This window comes from Myotis myotis, unplaced genomic scaffold (genome assembly GCF_014108235.1).
Source record: "Myotis myotis isolate mMyoMyo1 unplaced genomic scaffold, mMyoMyo1.p scaffold_m19_p_20, whole genome shotgun sequence".
NCBI classification, from domain to species: Eukaryota; Metazoa; Chordata; class Mammalia; order Chiroptera; family Vespertilionidae; genus Myotis; species Myotis myotis.
The window spans coordinates 19670367-19690076 of record NW_023416325.1 but is presented as its reverse complement, the minus strand read 5'-3'; the positions used below and the strand labels follow the sequence as shown (position 1 = coordinate 19690076).

Sequence of the window (19710 nt, the reverse complement as noted above, 5' to 3'; positions counted from 1 at the left end):
TTAAAGGTCACACACGTGATAAAAATAATTTAAATGATATTCAAATTGGAAGAAGAAGGCGATTCAGTGCTTCCTCCTACTTCTGCATTCCAGTACTCCTTGTAGGGTGCAGCCAGTGGTGCTGCTTCCTTCCAGAATGGTCTCTGCATGTATGCCCTGGTTTCTTTTCTTCCCTTTTCTTTCTTTCTTTTACCTAATGGTATATCTTGGAGCTCATTTTCTACCTGCAAATGGGGAACTGCTTTATTCTCTTCAGTGAGACATTTATTGGATCCTCAGGTGAGATTTTAAAGGCCGTTTGGGTGGCAGGATGCTGAGTACTGGACCTTTACCCCAGGGGACACCCTCCTGTCACCTGGCTCTCTGCAGGGTTCGAGCTGGGTTTTCTCTCCTTCCCCGTTCTAACCCCGTCAGCCTCATTCGCAGCGGTCAGCCTCAAACAGTGGTGAGATGTTTGCTAACCTTCTGTGTCAGTTTTCCGGTATCTTTAGACGGAAGTATCTACTGCCTGGCTAAGTAGATGCCTGAGGGGACATACGGGACTGGGGGACACAAGGAAGAACTCTGGTCCAGGAGCCAGGCGCTAGAACCAGGCTCCAGACCGCGCTGCCCCGCGGCAATGCAGTGTGAGCCACAGGCGTGGTCTTGAACTGTGTAGTGGCCTCATTCTCAAGCATCAAAAGCAACAGGTGAATACATTTTCTAATCATTGTGCCTGACCCGATGCATCCAAGACATTATCAGCTCGACATGAGTGACAGATACTGGAAAATCAGAGATATTTTATGTTCTTTATGTCCTGCTGGTCTTTGAAATCCAGTGTTCATTTTACTCATACAGCTTATCTCAGCGGAACCAGCCACGGTTCAGGAGTTCCGTGGCCACCTGTGGCCAGTGGCTGCTGTATCGGAGGCACAGCTCTTGGCCCGTCAGCTGCCGCTGATTCCCGAATCCTCCGACCTCAGTGCAGAATCGGCAAGCCACGGCAGCCAGGGCAGGCCGGTCTCCCTGCTTAGCTGAATCTCTGCATCTGTGAAATGGGGACGGTCGGACGTGACCTTGGTCAGGTCGCTGCAGAGGAGCATGTGCCTCGGGGAGGAAAAGGAGGGAAGCCTGATCTTGTGGGATTATTGTTAGGATTGGGATTCACTTTGGCGAGGCCTCAGGGTCCACTCCCTTAGACCCAGGTCTGCCTCCCCATCACTTCTCTCAGCCTCGAGCACCTTGTCAGCAGCACCCTGCTTGGCACACAGTAAACTCAGTCACTTGGGACTGTGACTGTCACCATTCCTCTGATCGGAGAAACGCGGCCCAGAGTGGAGCGGTTTTCCCAAGGTCGCACGGCAGCGAGACGGGGTGGCGGCAGACGCTGGCCCGTTTTGGCTCCCTGCTCCTCTCTGGCAGGCAGTCATCCTGAAAGCCAGCCGCCCGTTTCCACGCAGCCAGGTAACGGAGACAAATACACCGAGACCACTGAGCTACTTGAACAAGGGCCGGTCCAAGAAGCGTTTCCCTGGCACTTGCTGGGGCGGGCACGCACACAGGGTTTGTGTCAGGTCACGGCTCCACAGGGCAGAGGCCGGTTGTAGTCAGTGCACCGCACCGTGACTGGCGTGAGAGTCCTCGGTGTGATTTCAAACAAAGGGCCTCCTTCTAGGTGGCACGCGATGCACCGTTGGCGAGACTGCAGTGGAGGAGAAAGTGAGCTCAGTGGTCAGCCAGAAAGCCGGAGGCGTGACACCGTGCAACAATAACAGGGCGCCGTGTCTTCCTGAGCCTTCGCCCTGTGACCTTGCCGAGCACCCTGCACTCGCTGGTTCATTGAATCCTCCCAGTTCCCCAGGGAGGTGGTCATTACATGATGACCCCATTTTACAGATTAGAAAACTGAGGCTCCAAGAAAATAAAGAACTCACCTAGAAACACACAGATAGGGCCGGAAGGGGCCTTTAAAATCTTCCCTGGAGCAGAAGGGTGGCCAGCGCTCCAGCTTGGCCCGGGACTGAGGAGCCCACTGGACACTAGGCATTTGCAAGCTGGGACAAGGGGCTCTCCCTGTAGTTGCTTAATTTATTCATCGGTAAAATGGGCAGAGTCAACCCTGCCACTGGTCCGGGTGAGAATAAAAAATATGACAGCAGAGGAGGGTGTGCTTTGGGAAGGAAAAAGAGAGACGCCTCATATTGTGGGGGTGCTTTTAGGGTGAGGATTGGCCACAGTGAGGACTCAGAGTCCACTCACCTGGTCCCAGGGCTGTGTTCTCTGTCGCTCACTCTCATTCTGTCTCTCGGACTCAGACTTCTTCCTGCCGCTCGAGCCCAGCCCCTTTCCAATTCCTTCCAAATTTCAAGTTGCCTTTCTAGAGCCAAAGTCTGAGAAACAGCACCCCACTTTCCCAAGCACCTGCCAACAGCCCTGTCTGATTTGAAAACAGCTAAGAAAGAGAGAGGCGGGGCTGTTGGGGGGTGGGGGACGTTGTGGGTTGCTTTATTGCTTTTCCTTGAGCCAAGCCCAGCCTATGTCCTTTGCGCAGGTCTGGCCCAGGCCGGCGTGTGGAGGAAGCGAGCATGGGGGCCTCGCCCCCCAGGAGCTCCCCTTCAAGTCTCTTCTTTAATTAAAGACCTCAGCCGAGTGCCCACTCAAAGCGGTCGGGAGGTCCCCGTTGGCTCTGCTTCCAGCTACATCCGCCGTGTACAAACCCAGTGAACATGCTGGGTTTGGTACCGGGAAGAAGTGGGCTCACGAAGAGCGAAGGAAGCAGGGGGCAGGGCAGACCGAGCCTCTCCCCGACGAGGAGAGCACGGTGGTTCCAGAACCCCAGCAGCAGGATGCTGGAAGCCACTCAGCCCGTCTCCACGGGCCACACATGCACACTCACACGGCAGAGAAATGACACCGCGCGAGGCGATGCATGAATACACAGAGAGACACACACACAGCAACACCAGATGGAGAACACAGCCTGGGCTGGGCTGGGTAGTCATTATTCCCTCACCCACACAGAGGGACTGGCGGAGTTACGTAAAGCAAGCTGTAAAATGGGGGGGGGGGGGGGGGGGGGGGGGGCTTAACTTCCTAACCAGCCCCGTAGGGGACCCAGGAGGGGGTACCTCCTGCTCATGGGGGTGTCTGCATCCACGTCCTGCTCTCAGAGGTAGCAGGAGCCTGTCATCTGCCTCAGCCCAGGCCCTGGGTGACCCCAGGAAGCTGCTAGAAGGGAAAGGAGGGAGTGAGTTGTTAGCAGTGGCAGATGGGAGCTCCGTCCCTGCGCTAAGGCATGGTGAATGCCCGCAGAGGGGTGGAGATGGATCTGGGGGTAAGGAAAGGGCTGTACGGGTTCTCCACTGCCCCCCACCTGTCCCCAATCCACCTGCCCCAGCCCGGACACATAAGACACACCTGCATCCCTGCCCGCTGTGTACATGCACAGGCGCCCACTCCTCCCCTGAGCCACGGCGGCCTATTGGCCTTCAGTTCTCCAAGCTCACCTCTTGGCTTCCCTGAGCCTGGAGGAGCTGGTGGGAGTTGTAAAAGTAACTAGAATATAAATGTTTTAAACCTAGACTGTAAGTTCAAAAGCTTAGGCTCAAGAGTGGGACCAATCGGAGTTCAAATCTTCCCTCCGCCTTCATTCTCTGCTTGGCCTTGGACAGGTCACTGACCCTTCCCAAGCTTCGGTCTTCTTGTCTATGGAAGGGTTACTGTGAGAATCAAAGAAGAAACTTCCTGTTAAGAGTGTCTGTGCTCAGTAACTGTCTGCTCTGTTTAGTCTTTGGGGATTTTTCTTCTTCGTTCAACAAGCACTCGCTGAGCACCTGCTCGGTGCTTATGTTCACCTGGGCGTGCACAGTCCACTCTCCTGGTGTTTCTCCGTTGGGGTTTCAGGTGGCCTGTAAAGTACTGTGTCCCCCAACGCGTTATAGGGACCTGTGTCTGGTACTTATACCCAATTGGGTTTGTGATGGTGGCCAAGTCTGCCCTTTTGAATCTGGAACGAGTCAATAATTATAAAAACGGTCATAAAAGCCAATTGACATCTTTAACCGGTGGCTCCGCGGAAGGCAGTGTCCCCTTCCAGGGGTTGTGGCGGGGGCTTTGGGAGCAGCCGGATCGGAGAGCCCACAGCTCCGTGCTGGCTGCGCCCCTGACCCGTGGATGGAAAATGTGAAGCAGAGAGACAAAGGCCACAGGTGTGACAAGTTGGAGGGGTGGCTTCTGGCGGTGGGGGAAAAAAAAATAAGAGAGGTCTTCTGAGTCTTGCTTTCTGCTTCCTGGGGCTGAGAGGACTGTGAGTGTTCCCCAGGGCTTTGGTCATGGAGATGAACCCAGGCAGTTTGCAGCCAACTGGGAAAGAACCCTCCTTGAAGAAAAGGGATTTTGTTTCTGGGTTGGTCCCTCTGGAGCGCCTGGTGGCTGACGTCTCCGTGTGCCGGCTTCGTGTTGAAGGTGGTGTTGGGCGCTCCCACCTCGACCTCTTTTTAAACTCTCTCCATTCTGTCCCTTGCTCCTTCTCTTCAGCTCAGGAAGCTCTGGATCTCATCTGCGTCTCACGGGCTGGCGATGCCCAGGGAATAGCCCCCAAGAGCATGCGTGGCCTCTAGACACACCCACCAGATCCTTCCCCTCACAGTCCGCCTGACCTGTTGCTTAGGGACACGTCCACCGCTTCTCCTGACGTCTGCCCGATCAGCCATCGCTTCCTCAGAGAACAAGGAGGGAGGCAGGCGCGCGAAATCATGCCACCGACCGCTGAGCAGCAATGAGTGGGTGATACCGAGTTGACGTCAAAGTCAGACAAGCCCAAGAGACTCTCCGCAGCCCCGGCTCCTTCCTCCTCCGCACAGCCTGAGCGGGGCTCCTCCTGGCGAAGCCGCCTCGGCCCGACCCAGTCTGTGGTCTTCAGACCCTCGGACCCTGGACACCATGGAGAATCACATGTTCAGTGTCCAGCAAATCCAACCCAACGTGATTTCTGTCCGCCTCTTCAAGCGCAGAGTGGGGGGCTTGGGGTTCCTGGTGAAGGAGCGGGTGAGCAAGCCCCCCGTGATCGTCTCCGACCTGATTCGAGGGGGTGCCGCCGAGCAGAGCGGCCTCATCCAGGCCGGAGACATCATCCTCGCGGTCAACGGCCAGCCGTTGGTGGACATGAGCTACGCCAGCGCCCTGGAGGTGCTCAGGGGCATCGCCTCCGAGACCCACGTGGTCCTCATTCTGAGGGGCCCGGAGGGCTTCACCACGCACCTGGAGACCACCTTTACTGGGGACGGGACCCCCAAGACCATCCGGGTGACACGGCCCCTGGGCCCCCCCACCACGGCTGTCGATCTGTCACACCAGTCGTCAGCCTGCAAAGAGCAGCCGCTGGCGGTGGACGGGGCCACGGGCCCCAGCAACGGGCCCCAGCACGCCCAGGACAACGGGCCAGAAGCTGGCTCGCTGTCCCACACCAACGGCCTGGACCCTGCCAAGAAAAATGCCGGGGCCGCCCGTCAGTGCAGTGAGGAGCACAATGAGTTGCTCAAAGAGATCAAGCCTGTGCTGAACCTTCTCACCTCGGCTGACAGAGGGATCAACGGAGGGGGACCTGCCAAGGCGGAGACAAAAGATGCAGAAGTTCAGGTGGACAGGTAAGCCCCGCAGCTGTGCATGGGCGCATGTGCTGCAGCTCAGCCTCTCAGCCCGGGAGCCAGCCTGAGCTGCCCCCGACATCTGCTGGGCACGGCCTCTCTCTCACCCTTGCCTCTTCCCTTTAAAACTGCAAGAGCAGATGGGCGTAGCAGCTAGGACGGGGGTGGGCAAACTTTTTGACTCGAGGGCCACAATGGGTTCTTAAACTGGACCGGAGGGCCGGAACAAAAGCATGGATGGAGTGTTTGTGTGAACTAATATAAATTCAAAGTAAACATCATTACATAAAAGGGTACGGTCTTTTTTTTTTTTTTAGTTTTATTCATTTCAAACGGGCCGGATCCGGCCCGCGGGCCGTAGTTTGCCCACGGCTGAGCTAGGATGTATCCCTTGCCAGGAAGCCCAGAGCTGTCAGTCATGGTAGCCGGTGTCATGTTTTCTGATCTTGATCCCATGTAACCCTCCAGCCACCCCCGGCGATGGGTATGTTTGCAGCCCACATGTCCCGGGTGAGAAGATTGAGGCTCAGAGAGGAGGGGCTTTCCCGAGGCCACCCAGGAGGTGAGGTGGGTGTCAAGGCCTTGGGAAGAGAGGAGAGAGCTGAGCACTGGGAAACCTCAGGCTCAGCCGGTTCTCCCGTTGGGCAGCCTGTCGAGGGCAACAAAGGCTCTAACAGAGGGGGAGGAATCAAGGTAGAGAATTGGCCCCAACTCCCCCAAATAGGGCTCCTGCTCGGATTAGGTGGGAGCCGAGGCTAGAACTTGAAGAAGTGGGTGCCAGCCCCTCGGTGTGGCCCAGGCCGGCGTTTTCTGATTCTATGGAGAGGAAAGCTGGCAACCCAGTGGGTTCTTCCAGCTCCTTCTCTGGGCAGGAAGCAGCAGCCGGGCCAACCTTGCACGTCGTGCAATTGTTTGACTGAAAGCAGCAGAAAAAACTTGTTTTGCAGGAGGTAAGATTTGGGAGAAAGCACTGCAGGGCAAGTCCAGGGCTCCATGAAACCACTAACAGAAATGGTAAGGATGAGGGATATTTAATAATAGCACGTGTGCCCCAAGCTCAATGGTTTATACCCGTGCTGGACTCAAAGCAACCCCCCCCCCTTTAACAAATCTTTTATTTAAATATTTTTGTATTGATTTCATAGAGGAAGGGAGAGGGAGAGAGAGATCAAAACATCAATGATGAGAGAGAAACATCGATCGGCTGCCTCCCACACGCCCCCTACCTGAGGTTTGAGCCTGCAACCCAGTACGTGCCCTGACCAGGAATCGAACCATGATCGCCTGGTTCATGGGTTGACACTCAACCACTGACCCACACTGGCTGGGCTTAACAGATCTTTTTAAATGTCCCTTTACTAACCAGCAGCTAATTCATGGATCATATAACCTACCCACACTTGACATTTTTAAAATCGATTTAATGCCCTAACTACAGAATAAAGGAGACAGAGCAAAAAGTAATTGATGATAAAAGAACCTACAAGTTCACATGTTAGTGCTCAGGCCCAACTCCACTGGAATGGTCAGCTGTTTGCACCTAAACATAGAATTGCCGCCAACACAGCGGAGTCAGATGCAGATTGACACATGTGTGTCGTTTTGGTACCTCGAATGCCACCAGCAGCGTCGTCGCCCTGGTGATGTGATCTCCTGAAATGGTGAACGGCTCCCAATAAAACGATGCCATTCCTCTGATTTAGTTGCAACAGTGGCATGCCTGGGACATTCAGTCTATTTTAAAGCCTATATATACATAATGACAAATTGGGATCATGGCTCAGCAATTTAGGCATTTTTTAAAAATCTGTGCGAATGTCCCAAGGTGGCGTGGCAGTCAGGACCCTTAGTGCTCGTGTGGGGAGTGTGCCTGGCGTTGCAGGATGTCCGCGACCCCAGAAGCCACCTCCCTCCCACTGTGACAACCACCGGTGCCCCCACAAATTGCCAAACGGCCTCCTAGCGGCTGAAATAAGAGCCTCACTAAGAATCCGTGTCCCTGGTCAGGAAAGGGAAACGCAGGGACAGTGTCTTTGGGGTCACTCTCGGGGCTGGCAGGCCGGGCACAGTCCAGGCCCCTGGAGCATGTGGCTGCCTGGAATGATGCACCCTCCCAGGAGCCTCTCCACCCAAGCTGCATGTGGGGGTAGGATCGGAACTGGCACCCCAGATGCTGCATGAACAGGTGACCATGAGGCGGGCAGCCCGCCAGGCCCTGAGCCCCACACCCAGGTTTGTTTACTGGTCTGTGACTTCTGGGTCTGAGCAGAGGCTGGTTCTCAGCGGTGCCCCTGACCTCCTGCTCTCTCGGCCTCATTCCCTTCCTTCCATCCCTCTTTCCTTTGGACAGACTTATTCTGCTCCATCTAGTCCCTCTCCTTCCTGGGGCATCCCTGGTCCTGTTGTTTGGGGGTGCTGGCCTTTACCTGGGGGTAGAAGTGATGCTTAGTCTAGACACAGCCCCATCCCTTCATCCCAGGGTGGCGGGTGGCCCTGGCAGGTGGTGGCAGTGTGTGAGGGGTTGCAAGGAAGAGAAACTCGGGGCTTCCAAGTCCTCCTGCACTTGGGAGCGATCACTTTAAAATGCTGCCTAGCAGAGGAAATCCAGGTTGTCAGCTTGCTGCCCTGAAGGAGGGTTCTAAAGAGGCCAAGGTCCCCAGTCCAGCCTCCATCTGGACCAGGTGGTCAGCCCTGGGCTCTGATAACTTCTTTGCCACTTGGGGTTACTTACAGATTACCTCGTTGCAGGAGTTAGGCTCCCTAAGTAGGACATGTGGTTTTAGCCCCCTTTTATAGAACTGAAGCTCAGAGAGGTTAAGCAACTTGCCCGGGGACACACAGCACTGTCCTGGTTCTACCTAGAAATCTCACAATGAGTGCCCAGAGTTAAAGAGAAACCAGGCAATAGAATGTGGCTAGAGGAACAGAAGTCAATTTTGACCCTAGAGTATTAGCTTAACTTGGGGGCAGGGGAGCCTTCTGTGACAAGCATGAGTTTTGGTTTTGGGTTTTTTTTTGGCAGGTTTTTTTTATTGTGGTAAAATTGGTATACAAGGTTATATATATTTGAGGCATATAACATTATAATATCTGTATACACTACATCATGTTCACTATCGTAAATCTAGTTACCATCCTTCACCATAGAATTGATCCCCTTCACCCATTTTGCCCTTCCTCCAAACCCCTTTACCTCTGGTAACCACCAACCTGTTCTCTGGACCCATGAGTTTGCTTTTGTTTGGTTTTTATATTTCACATATACATGAAATCATACAGTAGTTGTCTTTCTTCCTCTGACTTATTTCACTTTGCAGAATGCCCTCAAGGTCCATGTACGTTGTCACAAATGGCCTGGGTTTTATTATCATTATGTTCGGCCGCTACAGAGCACTGCAGGTGGGCCTGGCCCCATGCTAAGGTCTTTACATCGAGGACTTCGTTTGCTCCTCATAGCACCCTGTTTTCCTGTTACTTGTCCCAAGTCACACAGCTGACTTTGTAGATTGCAGTGTTGGCCACAGATCACTTGACCACTAGTCATCAAGTTTCAGAGGTTGTCAGATTATTTTCTCAGAGTCTAAAAGGGAAACTGAGGCCCTGAGATGCCTCGGGGGGTGGTGGGGAGGGGCTGTTGCGGGCTCTCCAGTTTCCCAGGATCCAAACTCAGCCCAATCCGCCCAGCCTGGGCCCTGGAGACACGAGAATCCTGCCCAGCGTTTGGGATACGAGGTGTTACAGTCATGACTAGTCCCGAACCCAGAGGCCCGAACCCCATTCTCAGCTACAGCATTTGCCGTAGAATTCTGACTCTCACGGGCATACTTTTCTCTCTATGGAGACCGTTTTCCTTTCTAGCATGCTGAAATCTTGGAGAAAAACTTTGCCCATCATACCACAGGACTGGTTTCCACAGTCCCCACATCTTCCTGCTAGAATTCAGCCTCCAGAATCCACAACCAGGTGGAGGCAGAAACCCAAGGCTGTTGGCATGGGGTGGGTGAGAAGGGGGTTCAGAGAGAGGGGGTTGTCTGCTGAGAGATGCCAGCAGGGCTTCCTGCCAAGACCGGCTGCTCCTCAGCGGCCCCTTGCCTGGCTGGGCCAGAGCTGGCAGCCCCCACCTGCAGACTGTGCCCTGCACACAGACCCGGCCCACCTGTTCCCCCTCCTGGGTCCTCGGGGTTGGTTAGTGGTCAGCACTGGGCTGATCAACACTTGCAAGAACTCTCTGTGGAGTCAGGCCCAGACCCCCCACACATCCCCGTCCCCACTGTGTGCGCGGTAAGAGCATCCTGGCTCGCAGGGAGCCTCGGCTGGAAGGATCTGGCAAAGGTTCCCAGAAGGTGTAGAGATGCTAGACCGGCTCTTGGCTCGGGTCTGATCACCCAGCTAGCAAAGTGGAAGAAAAATGGCTTTGGTTTAGACATTGCCAGAAAGCACCGAAAAATGCTCCAGGTGGGAGACAGAGTGAATGTGAGGGCTGAGCATGGTGGGAGGGGGGAGTCTGGAAGGGAAGCAGAGAATTCCCAAATTCCTGGGCTCCGAGAACAAGATGTGATGGTCCAAAAAAGGGTCTGAGGGCGACATCCCTGCCTCTGTCCCCCGACCCCCAGGGAAGGCACCCCCGTCCCAGGTAGGACCCATGGATGCCTTCATTTCCCAGTCTTCAGCGACGTTACGATTTTCAGCACCACTGTCCAATGCTGTAGCCACTAGCCACATATACTAGTAGCTGTCTACACCCAGTTACAGTTAGAATTACACATTCAGGCCCTGGCTGGTTTGGCTCAGTAGATAGAGTGTCGGCCCACGGGTGGACCAAAGGGCCCTGGGTTGGATTCCTGTCAAGGGCACCTACCTCGGTTGCAGGTTCAATCCCCAGCCCTGGTCAACGCGTGCGGGAGGCAACCAATCCTTGTGTCTCTCTCACATCTATGTTTCTCTCTCTGTCTCTCCTCCTCCCTTCCACTCTCTCTAAAAATCAGTGGGAAAATATCCTCAGGGGAGAAACATGAAACATTCAGTTCCTCACTGACAGTAGCCGTGTTTCAAGTGCTCGGTTGCCCCATGTGCTAGTGGCCCTACTCCTGGACAGCACAGAGGTAGAGTGTGTCCGTGGTGGCAGGTCCCGCTAGCCCACGCCGGCTTGGAGGAATCTGGACTGTCTTACACAGAAGTACTCTTTCCTTTCTCTGCTTCCGTCTGATCGGCCCATAAGCAAATGGAGAGCGGAGATGGTAGGTGTAAGGGCTGTGAGCGTGACCTCATTTAACCATTGCAACGAGGCGGGAGTATGATCAACCCTATTTTAGAGATGAACAAACGGAGAATTAGGAAAGACAAGTGTCCTGAATACCCCAAGTTGCACAGCTTAGACCAGCCGTGGGCAAACTATGGCCCGCGGGCCAGATCCGGCCCATTTGAAATGAATAAAACTAAAAAAAAAAAAAAAAGACCGTACCCTTTTATGTAATGATGTTTACTTTGAATTTATATTAGTTCACACAAACACTCCATCCATGCTTTTGTTCCGGCCCTCCGGTCCAGTTTAAGAACCCATTGTGGCCCTTGAGTCAAAATGTTTGCCCACCCCTGGCTTAGACCCATCGATGCTAAGCGTTGAACCCATTCCGTAGCCCGTGTCCTTACACTGGCTGCACTGCCCTTACATGCCCATCAGGCAGCTAGGTCCCAGGGCGAGTGCATTTGCAGCAATAAGCCCGATCATTTCCCGCAGACCCGCTTACCACTGACAGACTGGGGGGTGGGCATCTACCTAGATCTACTTCTAATCTGGCCCCTGGGGGGATGGGAGCCAAATAACTCAACTTGCTTGTTCTCCCTGGTGCCATATTCAAAGTATTCTTCTCCTACTAATCACACGGGACTCGTAAAGAAGTGCATGTTGACAGAACACTTCCCAAGCATTATTTAAACAAAGTTGTTAAAGGCTTTTTAAAAAGGATGATGGTGAAAGTGGCTCGCTCCCTGTCCATTCACACAGAGGAGCCCCCGGGAGCCATTTCAGAGTTGCCTAGGTAATCGGACCCTGTAATTCTTGTAACGGGCCTCCTTCTGTGATCGATGTTGGGTTGCTTGCTCTTTAGCCTCTGGCTTAGCATGCGCAGCCTGACTAGTTTTTTTCTGTCTCTGGGTTTTTTTTTCAGTCTGTTTGTTTTTTAAAGGAAGGATCTGGGCCGAGCATCTGTCAGACCTAGTTTCAAATCCCAGCCCTGCCGTGTGCTTACTGTGGAACCTTGGGAAACTAACCTAACCTCTCGGGGCTCAGTTTTCGCATCTGTAAAATTGGGCTTTTAATATTTGTTGCAATGAAATGAAATCATTTCTGTGCAAGGACCTGGTACATTACAGATGCTCAAACAGTATTCGCCTCCTCCCTTCTCTGCTGAGTCCGGGTTTAGGGTCGTGTGATCTCACAGAGTCAGGAGCTTCGGAGCTGAGAGGGAGCTGAGTGACATTTAGAGGAGCCCTCTCCGCAGACGCTTCCTCTGTTTTTCACCACGTAGGTAAACTGTTGCCCTGGGTTCTGTAATCAAGAACGACTCCCGGTGTGTTTTGGTGACATTTTGCTAGTAAAGAGGGTAAAACAGTATGTTCCCTCTGACAGTTGCAGAGCTCTCCAAAGCAAAAGAGCAGAAGTGGCTTTGATGAGGGCCACCAGAACTCTGCAAAACACAGCGCAGAGGGGTCTGGCTGGACCCCAGTGAGCAGCTGGAGCAGCTGGCTGCCCAGGGCCACGCTTCTGATCCATCCCAAACAGCTGTCAGCACCAGATGGGGGATCAGGGGAAATTCTGGAGCCAAGACCAGAGTCCCCAAAGCTGGAAACATAGTACAGAAGGCTAGACAAGGGCCAGCCTAGACGCCCAAGGTTGAGGAGCAGACATATGCCCTAGTCAGGGTAACCCTGGGGGAGGGTTGAAAAGAACAGGTTGTCAGGAAGCAGAGGGCAGCATTCGGAGGGAGGAAGAGCAGGTCTGGATTTTAACGCAGTTCCACCCCAGCCATGCTTTCCCTCCATCTCAGAGGATGGCCAGCTGTGGAACCTGCCGAGAGCCTCCTCCTGAACCTACTCAAGGTCAGAGCCTGGGAGTGAGGAGAGCTCTGGTTCAGAGGTCAAGCTCTAGAGTCAGGAACAAGCCTGGGTTTGAATCCCAACTCCACCATCACTAGCTGTGTTACTGAGGCTAGTGACTTAACCTCTCTGAGCCTGTTTCCTCATCTGATCATGACTGTGAGCCTGATAATAGTGGTGGTGAAGGTCATGATGGAGGAGGATGGGGATGGTGGTGATGATAATGATGAGAGTGATTATGGCAGTGGTGATGGTGATATGGACAGTGCTAACACTGGTGATGATGGTGATGATGATAGTTAGGCTGATGAAGAGAAGTTGGTGGTGTTGATTGTCATAGTGATGAAGGTGATGATCCTGAGATGGTGGAGGCGATAATGGTGGTGATGGTAGTGTGATGGCGGTGATGATCCTGAGATGGTGGAGGCGATGATGGTGGTGATGGTAGTGTGATGGCGGTGATGATCCTGAGATGGTGGAGGCGATGATGGTGGTGATGGTAGTGTGATGGCGGTGATGATGATAGTTAGGCTGATGAAGAGAAGTTGGTAGTGTTGATTGTGATAGTGATGAAGGTGATGATCCTGAGATGGTGGAGGCGATGATGGTGGTAATGGTAGTGTGATGGCGGTGATGATGATAGTTAGGCTGATGAAGAGAAGTTGGTGGTGTTGATTGTGATAGTGATGAAGGTGATGATCCTGACTGAGATGGTGGAGGTGATGGTGGTGGTGATGGTAGTGTGATGGCGGTGATGATGATGACAAATGATAATGAGAGCCTCCACATCAGAAGGAGGTGAAGAGCAGGCTGGGATCCTGTGACCTTCAGCAATTTAGCTCTTGTCTCACCTCTACCATCTGTAAAATGGTGACTATTCCTATCTAAGAAGGTTGTCACAAAGATTAAATTAACCAAGACATATGTAAAGTGCACAACAAACACCCGCCATCATTTTAATAGTATTATTTTTGCCTGCTCTGCTCCCCTTACTTCAGATCATTCCTGTTTACCCTGGGCTGGTGTCATTAGCCTTGTTGTCAGTGCCTAGCGTTGGGATGACGTACCACCCTGGCCCACGGGACTGGTTTCCTTCCCTATCCCTCCTGCCTCCTGCTTCCTACATAATTAAGGCTGATGGGCATCACTGTGTCCAGGGATTCTGCCTGGGGTTCTGCTAGGAGGTGGGCTTCCTCTGTTCGTAGATCTTAGAAATGAGGGAGGGGATAAGGAGCACAGTCCGTGTCATGGCCATCCTGAAATGATGTCCACGAAGACAGGTGGATGCCAGCCATGGGTGCCAACTTAGATGAGCTCACCTTTGTGTTTGACAGTGGGGCGCTGTCAATCCTACGAGGCAGCAGGCTGGGCACCCAGTGCTCTCTGGCTCCACGTAGTCATGTGGGTGGACCGTGAAGGCTCTGGACTGACTCGGGAATCCCAGACCAGGGCCACCAGCTCGCTGGCCACCCCTCACGTCCTGCTTTCTTCACGCCACCCCCTTGCCTTCCAGAGACCTGGATGCCAAGTCACACAAACCTCTGCCCCTCGGCGTGGAGAATGACCGTGTCTTCAATGACCTGTGGGGGAAGGGCAACGTGCCTGTGGTCCTCAACAACCCGTATTCAGAGAAGGAGCAGGTAAGGGGCGGTGCCCGCTGGGAGGGTGTTGGGGCTGAAGCCAGGAGCACCTATGCTGGGATATGGATTTTGCTTTGGTGTGTTTTTTTCTTTGTGAGCTTACCATTTTTCACATGTTCATTCTGTTTCTACATTAACGGCACTCACGTGGTTCAGGATTTAAAAGATAAAATAGAGCCCTGGCCAGTTTTGCACAGTGGTTAGAGCATCAGCCTGCAGATCAAATAGTGGGTTCCATTCCTGGTCAAGGGCAAGTACCTCCGTTGCATGTTTGCACCCTGTGCCCAGTTGGGGCACATCTAGGAAGTAGCCAGTCGCCGTGTCTTTCTCACATCGATGTTTCTCTCTCTCCCCTCTGCTCCTCCCTCCTTTGCACTCTAAAAAATCAATGGAAAAAATATCCTTGGATGAGGATTTAAAACATATATATATATATAAAAAATATGTCAGGCTGGCATGGCTCAGTGGTTGAGCATTGACCTATGAACCAGGAGGTCATGGTTTGATTCCCAGTCAGGGCACAGGCCCAGGATGCAGGCTTGGTCCCCAGTGTGGGGCATGCAGGAGGCAGTTGATCAATGATTATCTCTCATCATTGATGTTTCTATCTCTCTCTCCCTCTCCCTTCCTCTCTGGAATCAATAAAAATATATTTTTTAAAAAGCTATAAAATGTGCATGATGGAAAGTGTTTCTCTCTCCTTTAGTCCCAGCCACAAAGCTTCCCTCCCTACCGTAAGTAATAGTTGTAATTTTTTGTGGTCCTTTTAGCATAGAGAGACAAGTAGGCACACATTTTTTACACAAACGAGAGTACATTATACAGTTTTGCACCCTGCTTTTTCACTTACCAGCATATCTAGAAATTAGTACCACCAGTAACTAGTAGATAAAGAGAGTCCTCATTCTTTGTGACAGCTGCATAATTTTCCATTGCCTGCCTCTGCCATATTCATTGAGCCCATCCTCCAAAATGAACACTCTTGGGTCATTGCCAATATTTTGCGATGACATTGCTGTAAAGAATGATATCGTATAAACACCTTATTTGGCACACGGGCAGGCTTTTCAATAGAATAAATTCCTAGAAGTGGAATTATTGGGTCAAAGGTCATATTCACTTGTTATTCAGCAGAAATTGAGAAATTGCTCATCATGAAGGTCGTGCCAACCCTACGGGCTGAGTAGGGGCGGGTTGTTTCCCTGCAGCCTCACCAGCTCCATCTTTGTCAGTTTGCCCAGAGGTAGTTCGGCTGCTGGGCAGATATGGTTCCCGAGAACCGCTCGATTTGGCTAGAGAACAGCAGCAGCTCTTCCTCCCCTGCCCAGGCAGCTAACGGGCCAGCAGCCCGAGGGAGGCTTGTGAAGCTGCCGCCCCAGCTCTGCCTGCAGCGACGTCTAGGTGGACATGGTCCAGGTCACTCAGCGGGCCTCCTTCTTCCTGCCCAACACCTGCCCCGAGCCCCGGGCGCCGGGTTGCCAAGCTCTTTCTTCTGGTGCAGCATCTATGGCACTTTCTCCACCAGCTCATCTGAGCAAGGACTCAGAGCCTCTCTGCATAGCTTCACGGGAGGATGGGACGCCGCAGAGCCTCCATGGGGACTGCGTCCTTAGCCAGGAAGATAGGAACATGAGGGATTCTGCGGTAGGTCAGACCCACGGTCCCACTGGCCACTCCCTCTACCTCTTGCAGTGACTTCTGGGAATGTTCGGAGGACAAGCACAATTGTAGCTCCTTATGCTGCCTCAGAAATCAAGGTCATGCCCTGGCCGGGTGGCTCAGTTGGTTGGAGGGTTGTCTGTATATGCCAAGGTTGTGGGTTTGATTTCTAGGCAGGGAACATGCAAGAAGCAACCACTGAACGCATAAATGAGTGGGAAAATCAAGGTCACATTGTGAGCGTGAGGAGGCTGTTATCCATTAATGGAGAAATGAGCAGATAAAGTTAAAATAGTCTATGTATTTTCTTTCTTTAAAAAAAAATGCATTTTTTATTTCAGAGATGGAGAGAGATGGAGAGAGAGAGAGAGAGAGAGAGAGAGAGAAACATCAATGAGAGAGGCGCGGCTGGCATGGCTCAGTGGTTGAGCATTGACCTATGGACCAGGAGGTCACGGTTTGATTCCCCGTCAGGATATATGCCCAGGTTGTGGGCTCAGTCCCCAGTGTGGGACATACAGGAGGCAGCCGATCAATGATTCTCTCTCATTGATGTTTCTATCTCTCTCACCCTCTCCCTTCCTCTCTGAAATCAATAAGAGTATATTTTTAAAATAAATCCTATATAATAAAAGGGTAATATGCAAATAGACCAAATGGCAGAATGACTAGAACACCTGTGGCCTCTTGCCCCAGCCGGCCCCACCCCTAATTGGCCCCTACCCCAGCCAGCCTGCCCCCGATGATCTCCATCAGGGGCAGGCCAGCTGGACCCCACCAGTGCACGAATTTGTGCACCGGGCCTCTAGTAAATAAACAATGAGAGAGAATCATTGATTGGCTGCCTCCTGCATGCCCCCTACTGGGGATCAAGTGTGCAGCTTGGGCATGTGCCCTGACCCAGAATCCAACCATGATCTCCTGGTTCATAGGTCAACATTCAACCACTGAACCATGCCGGCCGAGTTATATTTTCTTTATTAATTGAAATAAAGAAGTGTTGCCATAATGAAAACCTTCCTAAGTCTAAGGACAGAAAGAGGCAGCCTCGGGCAAGATTTGGACTATAGACATGATTTGTTGGAGCTGCACTGTCTTATCCTAAGACAGCGGTCACCAACCAGTGGTCCGTGAGGTCCGAAAGGTTGGTGACCGCTATCCTAAGAGACAGTTTCTATTTGAACTTTTTTTAAATATATTTTTTAAAATATATTTGTTATTAATTTCAGAGAGGAAGGAAGAGGGGAGAAAGATAGAAACATCAATGATGAGAGGGAATCATTGATTGGCTGCCTCCTGCATGCCCCCTACTGGGGATCGAGCCCACAACCTGGGCATGTGCTCTTGACCAGAATCAAACCCGGGACCCTTCAGTCCGCAGGCCGACACGCTATCCAGTGAGCCAAACGAGCTAGGGCTCTATTTGAACTTTGAATGTATTGCCAATATTTCAAAATTTTATATAAATATCATATTTACAACTTCTCTTAAAAATGTGGACAACCTGACCACATTGATCTCTATTCTTATGATGAAACTAGAGGCCCAGTGCACAAAATTCATGCACAGGTAGAGCCCCCAGGCCTGGCCAGTGATCAGGGCCGAACAGGGCCTTCCGGCTGCTGGCCAGGGCCTCCCTTCCCTGGCTGCCAGCTGCTGGCCGGGGCCTCCCTTCACTCCACAGAGCCCCCTGGTGGTCAGCGCACATCATAGCGAGTGATAGAACTCCTGGTTGAACTCCCACAGGGACACTTTGCACATTAGCCTGTTATATATATAAAGATAGATAATCTCCTGGACTGAGTAGCAGCTGCCCCATCTAGACAGGGCTCTCTGGTTTGCCAGCACTCCCTATTGTGTCTCTCTCAGTAAGTTATAAGTAGCAGATTGAGATTTGGGTACAGGGAAGAAGCAGAGGAGGCCTTGCCCCCACCAGAAGGACCCTTAAGGTCCTGCTGAAATCTGAGCAGCAGGACTCTGGACATTTCCTTTCATGCCATCCACCTCAGTTAGACGTTGTTAACCCTGAACATAGCCCTGAACTTAAAGCCTGGTGGGTGGGGCTCAATGCTGGGAACAGAGCAGGCATGATGACTAGCACTGCTGGCCGCCTTTGCAGGATATCATGGTGAAATGATCAGTGTCTTAGTCCGTCCAGGCTGCCAGAAGAGAATACCATGGCCTGGGTGGCTCATAAACAACAGAACTTTCTTTCTCACTGTCCTGGAAGCTGGGAAGTGCAAGATCAGATGACAAAGAGAAACTTCTTGTTTGTCCATTCTCCCTGCAAAACTTTAGCATGGAATCAAGCCCTCTTGCTTTCCCTTCTGATTAAGCACCTAGTCCCTTGCCTACCTGATTTGCTCTCCTAAGGGGCAAGGGGTGGCACCGTGCCCTGCTTGAAGGCAGAACATCTATTTTCACATACTAATTAAGCATCAGTCCAGTCCTTAGTGTGTGCAAAGGGGGTCTCGGGACTGAGGGAAATGAGATTTCCATTTGGCGCTCTCCCCTCTTATTCAGCCGGCTGCCCCTCTCCCACCCTCTGGCTGACAGAGGCAGTGAGGTGGTCAGAGAGATGGCTTCTATTGAAACCCCCTCTCCACTTCCTCCACCTCATCAGGAGCCTGGCACTCCCTCACCCCTGGGGACATGGGGTTTCTGGATGTTTTCCAAATGTCAAAATCTGTTGAGAAGCTATTCTCTGCTTCCAAGTAAGTGTCAGCATCGCCCCACTCCAGAGAGCTCCGAATGATGAGGCAATTGGGGAGTGCTTGTGGGTCCCCAATCTTCAAAAGACCAGGCCTCGTGAGGGTCCTTTTTTGCACCCCAACTGGCTAGCGAGTGCTGGCTTTGCTGAAAACCAAAAAGGGGGCAGCTGGAGCCAGCTCGATTGTGTACAAATGAAGACAAACCAGCGAACACTCTGCTCTCAGTGACAGCCCTGGAACCTTCTAAGTCAGCTCTGACTCACTGCGTATTAATGATGTTGGGATAAAAATAACAATAATACTGATAGCAATACCACCTTGTGGGCGTGTGGCCATCCCCACCCTCCTACTCCTTTACCACAGCCCTGGGCCAAGCACGCAGCACGGGGGTCAGCCTCTTCCTGCTGGTGACCTTGGGCAGACAGCGAGCATCTGCACTGAGCCTTCATTTCTCAGTGGGTCTGATCGGCTCATGGGGTTGTGGGGAGGATGAAATGAGGTCCTGTGTGGGATGATAGCATTACCTATAATAACTAGTGACCTGGTGCACGGATTCTTGCACATTGAAAGGAAATTAATTGAAAGGGGCAGGACTGGGTGAGACAGGCCAGACATGCCCTGGAGCCAACCTCCCTCGGTCCCTCCCTAGCTGGCTGCACCTGGGGTGGCCCATGGCTCAAAAGGCATCTGTGGAGTGAGTGGGGTCCCTCCGGTAGGTGGGGTCCCTCAGCCTGGCCTGTGGGGATCGGCCGAAAACAGCTCTCCAACATCCCCCAAGAGGTCCCAGAGTGCAAGAGGGCACTCTGCAAAGTTGCTGTCATACAGGGTGTGGAACACAAAAGCAAGTGTGCAGTAAATCAGGTTCAGAGCCAACAGTGCCCCAGCAACAACATAACCCACGGCCGAAGGTGGAATCGCACTGCCCCGTGAGGAATCGGGCTCCCTCCTCTCTAGCTTCAGGGTGTGTCACCCGAGAAC

At 52.5% G+C, this 19710-nt stretch overlaps 1 protein-coding gene across 1 annotated transcript in view; it reads left to right on the top strand.

Moving 5' to 3' along the window:
- NOS1 (nitric oxide synthase 1) overlaps nt 1–19710 on the top strand; it is a 104195-nt gene that overhangs the window by 17193 nt on the left and 67292 nt on the right. The window contains exons 2-3 of the mRNA XM_036354296.1: nt 4519–5627; nt 14236–14362. Coding sequence (XP_036210189.1) covers nt 4924–5627; nt 14236–14362 — 831 coding nt within the window. The 5' untranslated portion in view covers nt 4519–4923. The remainder of the gene's footprint in view (nt 1–4518; nt 5628–14235; nt 14363–19710) is intronic.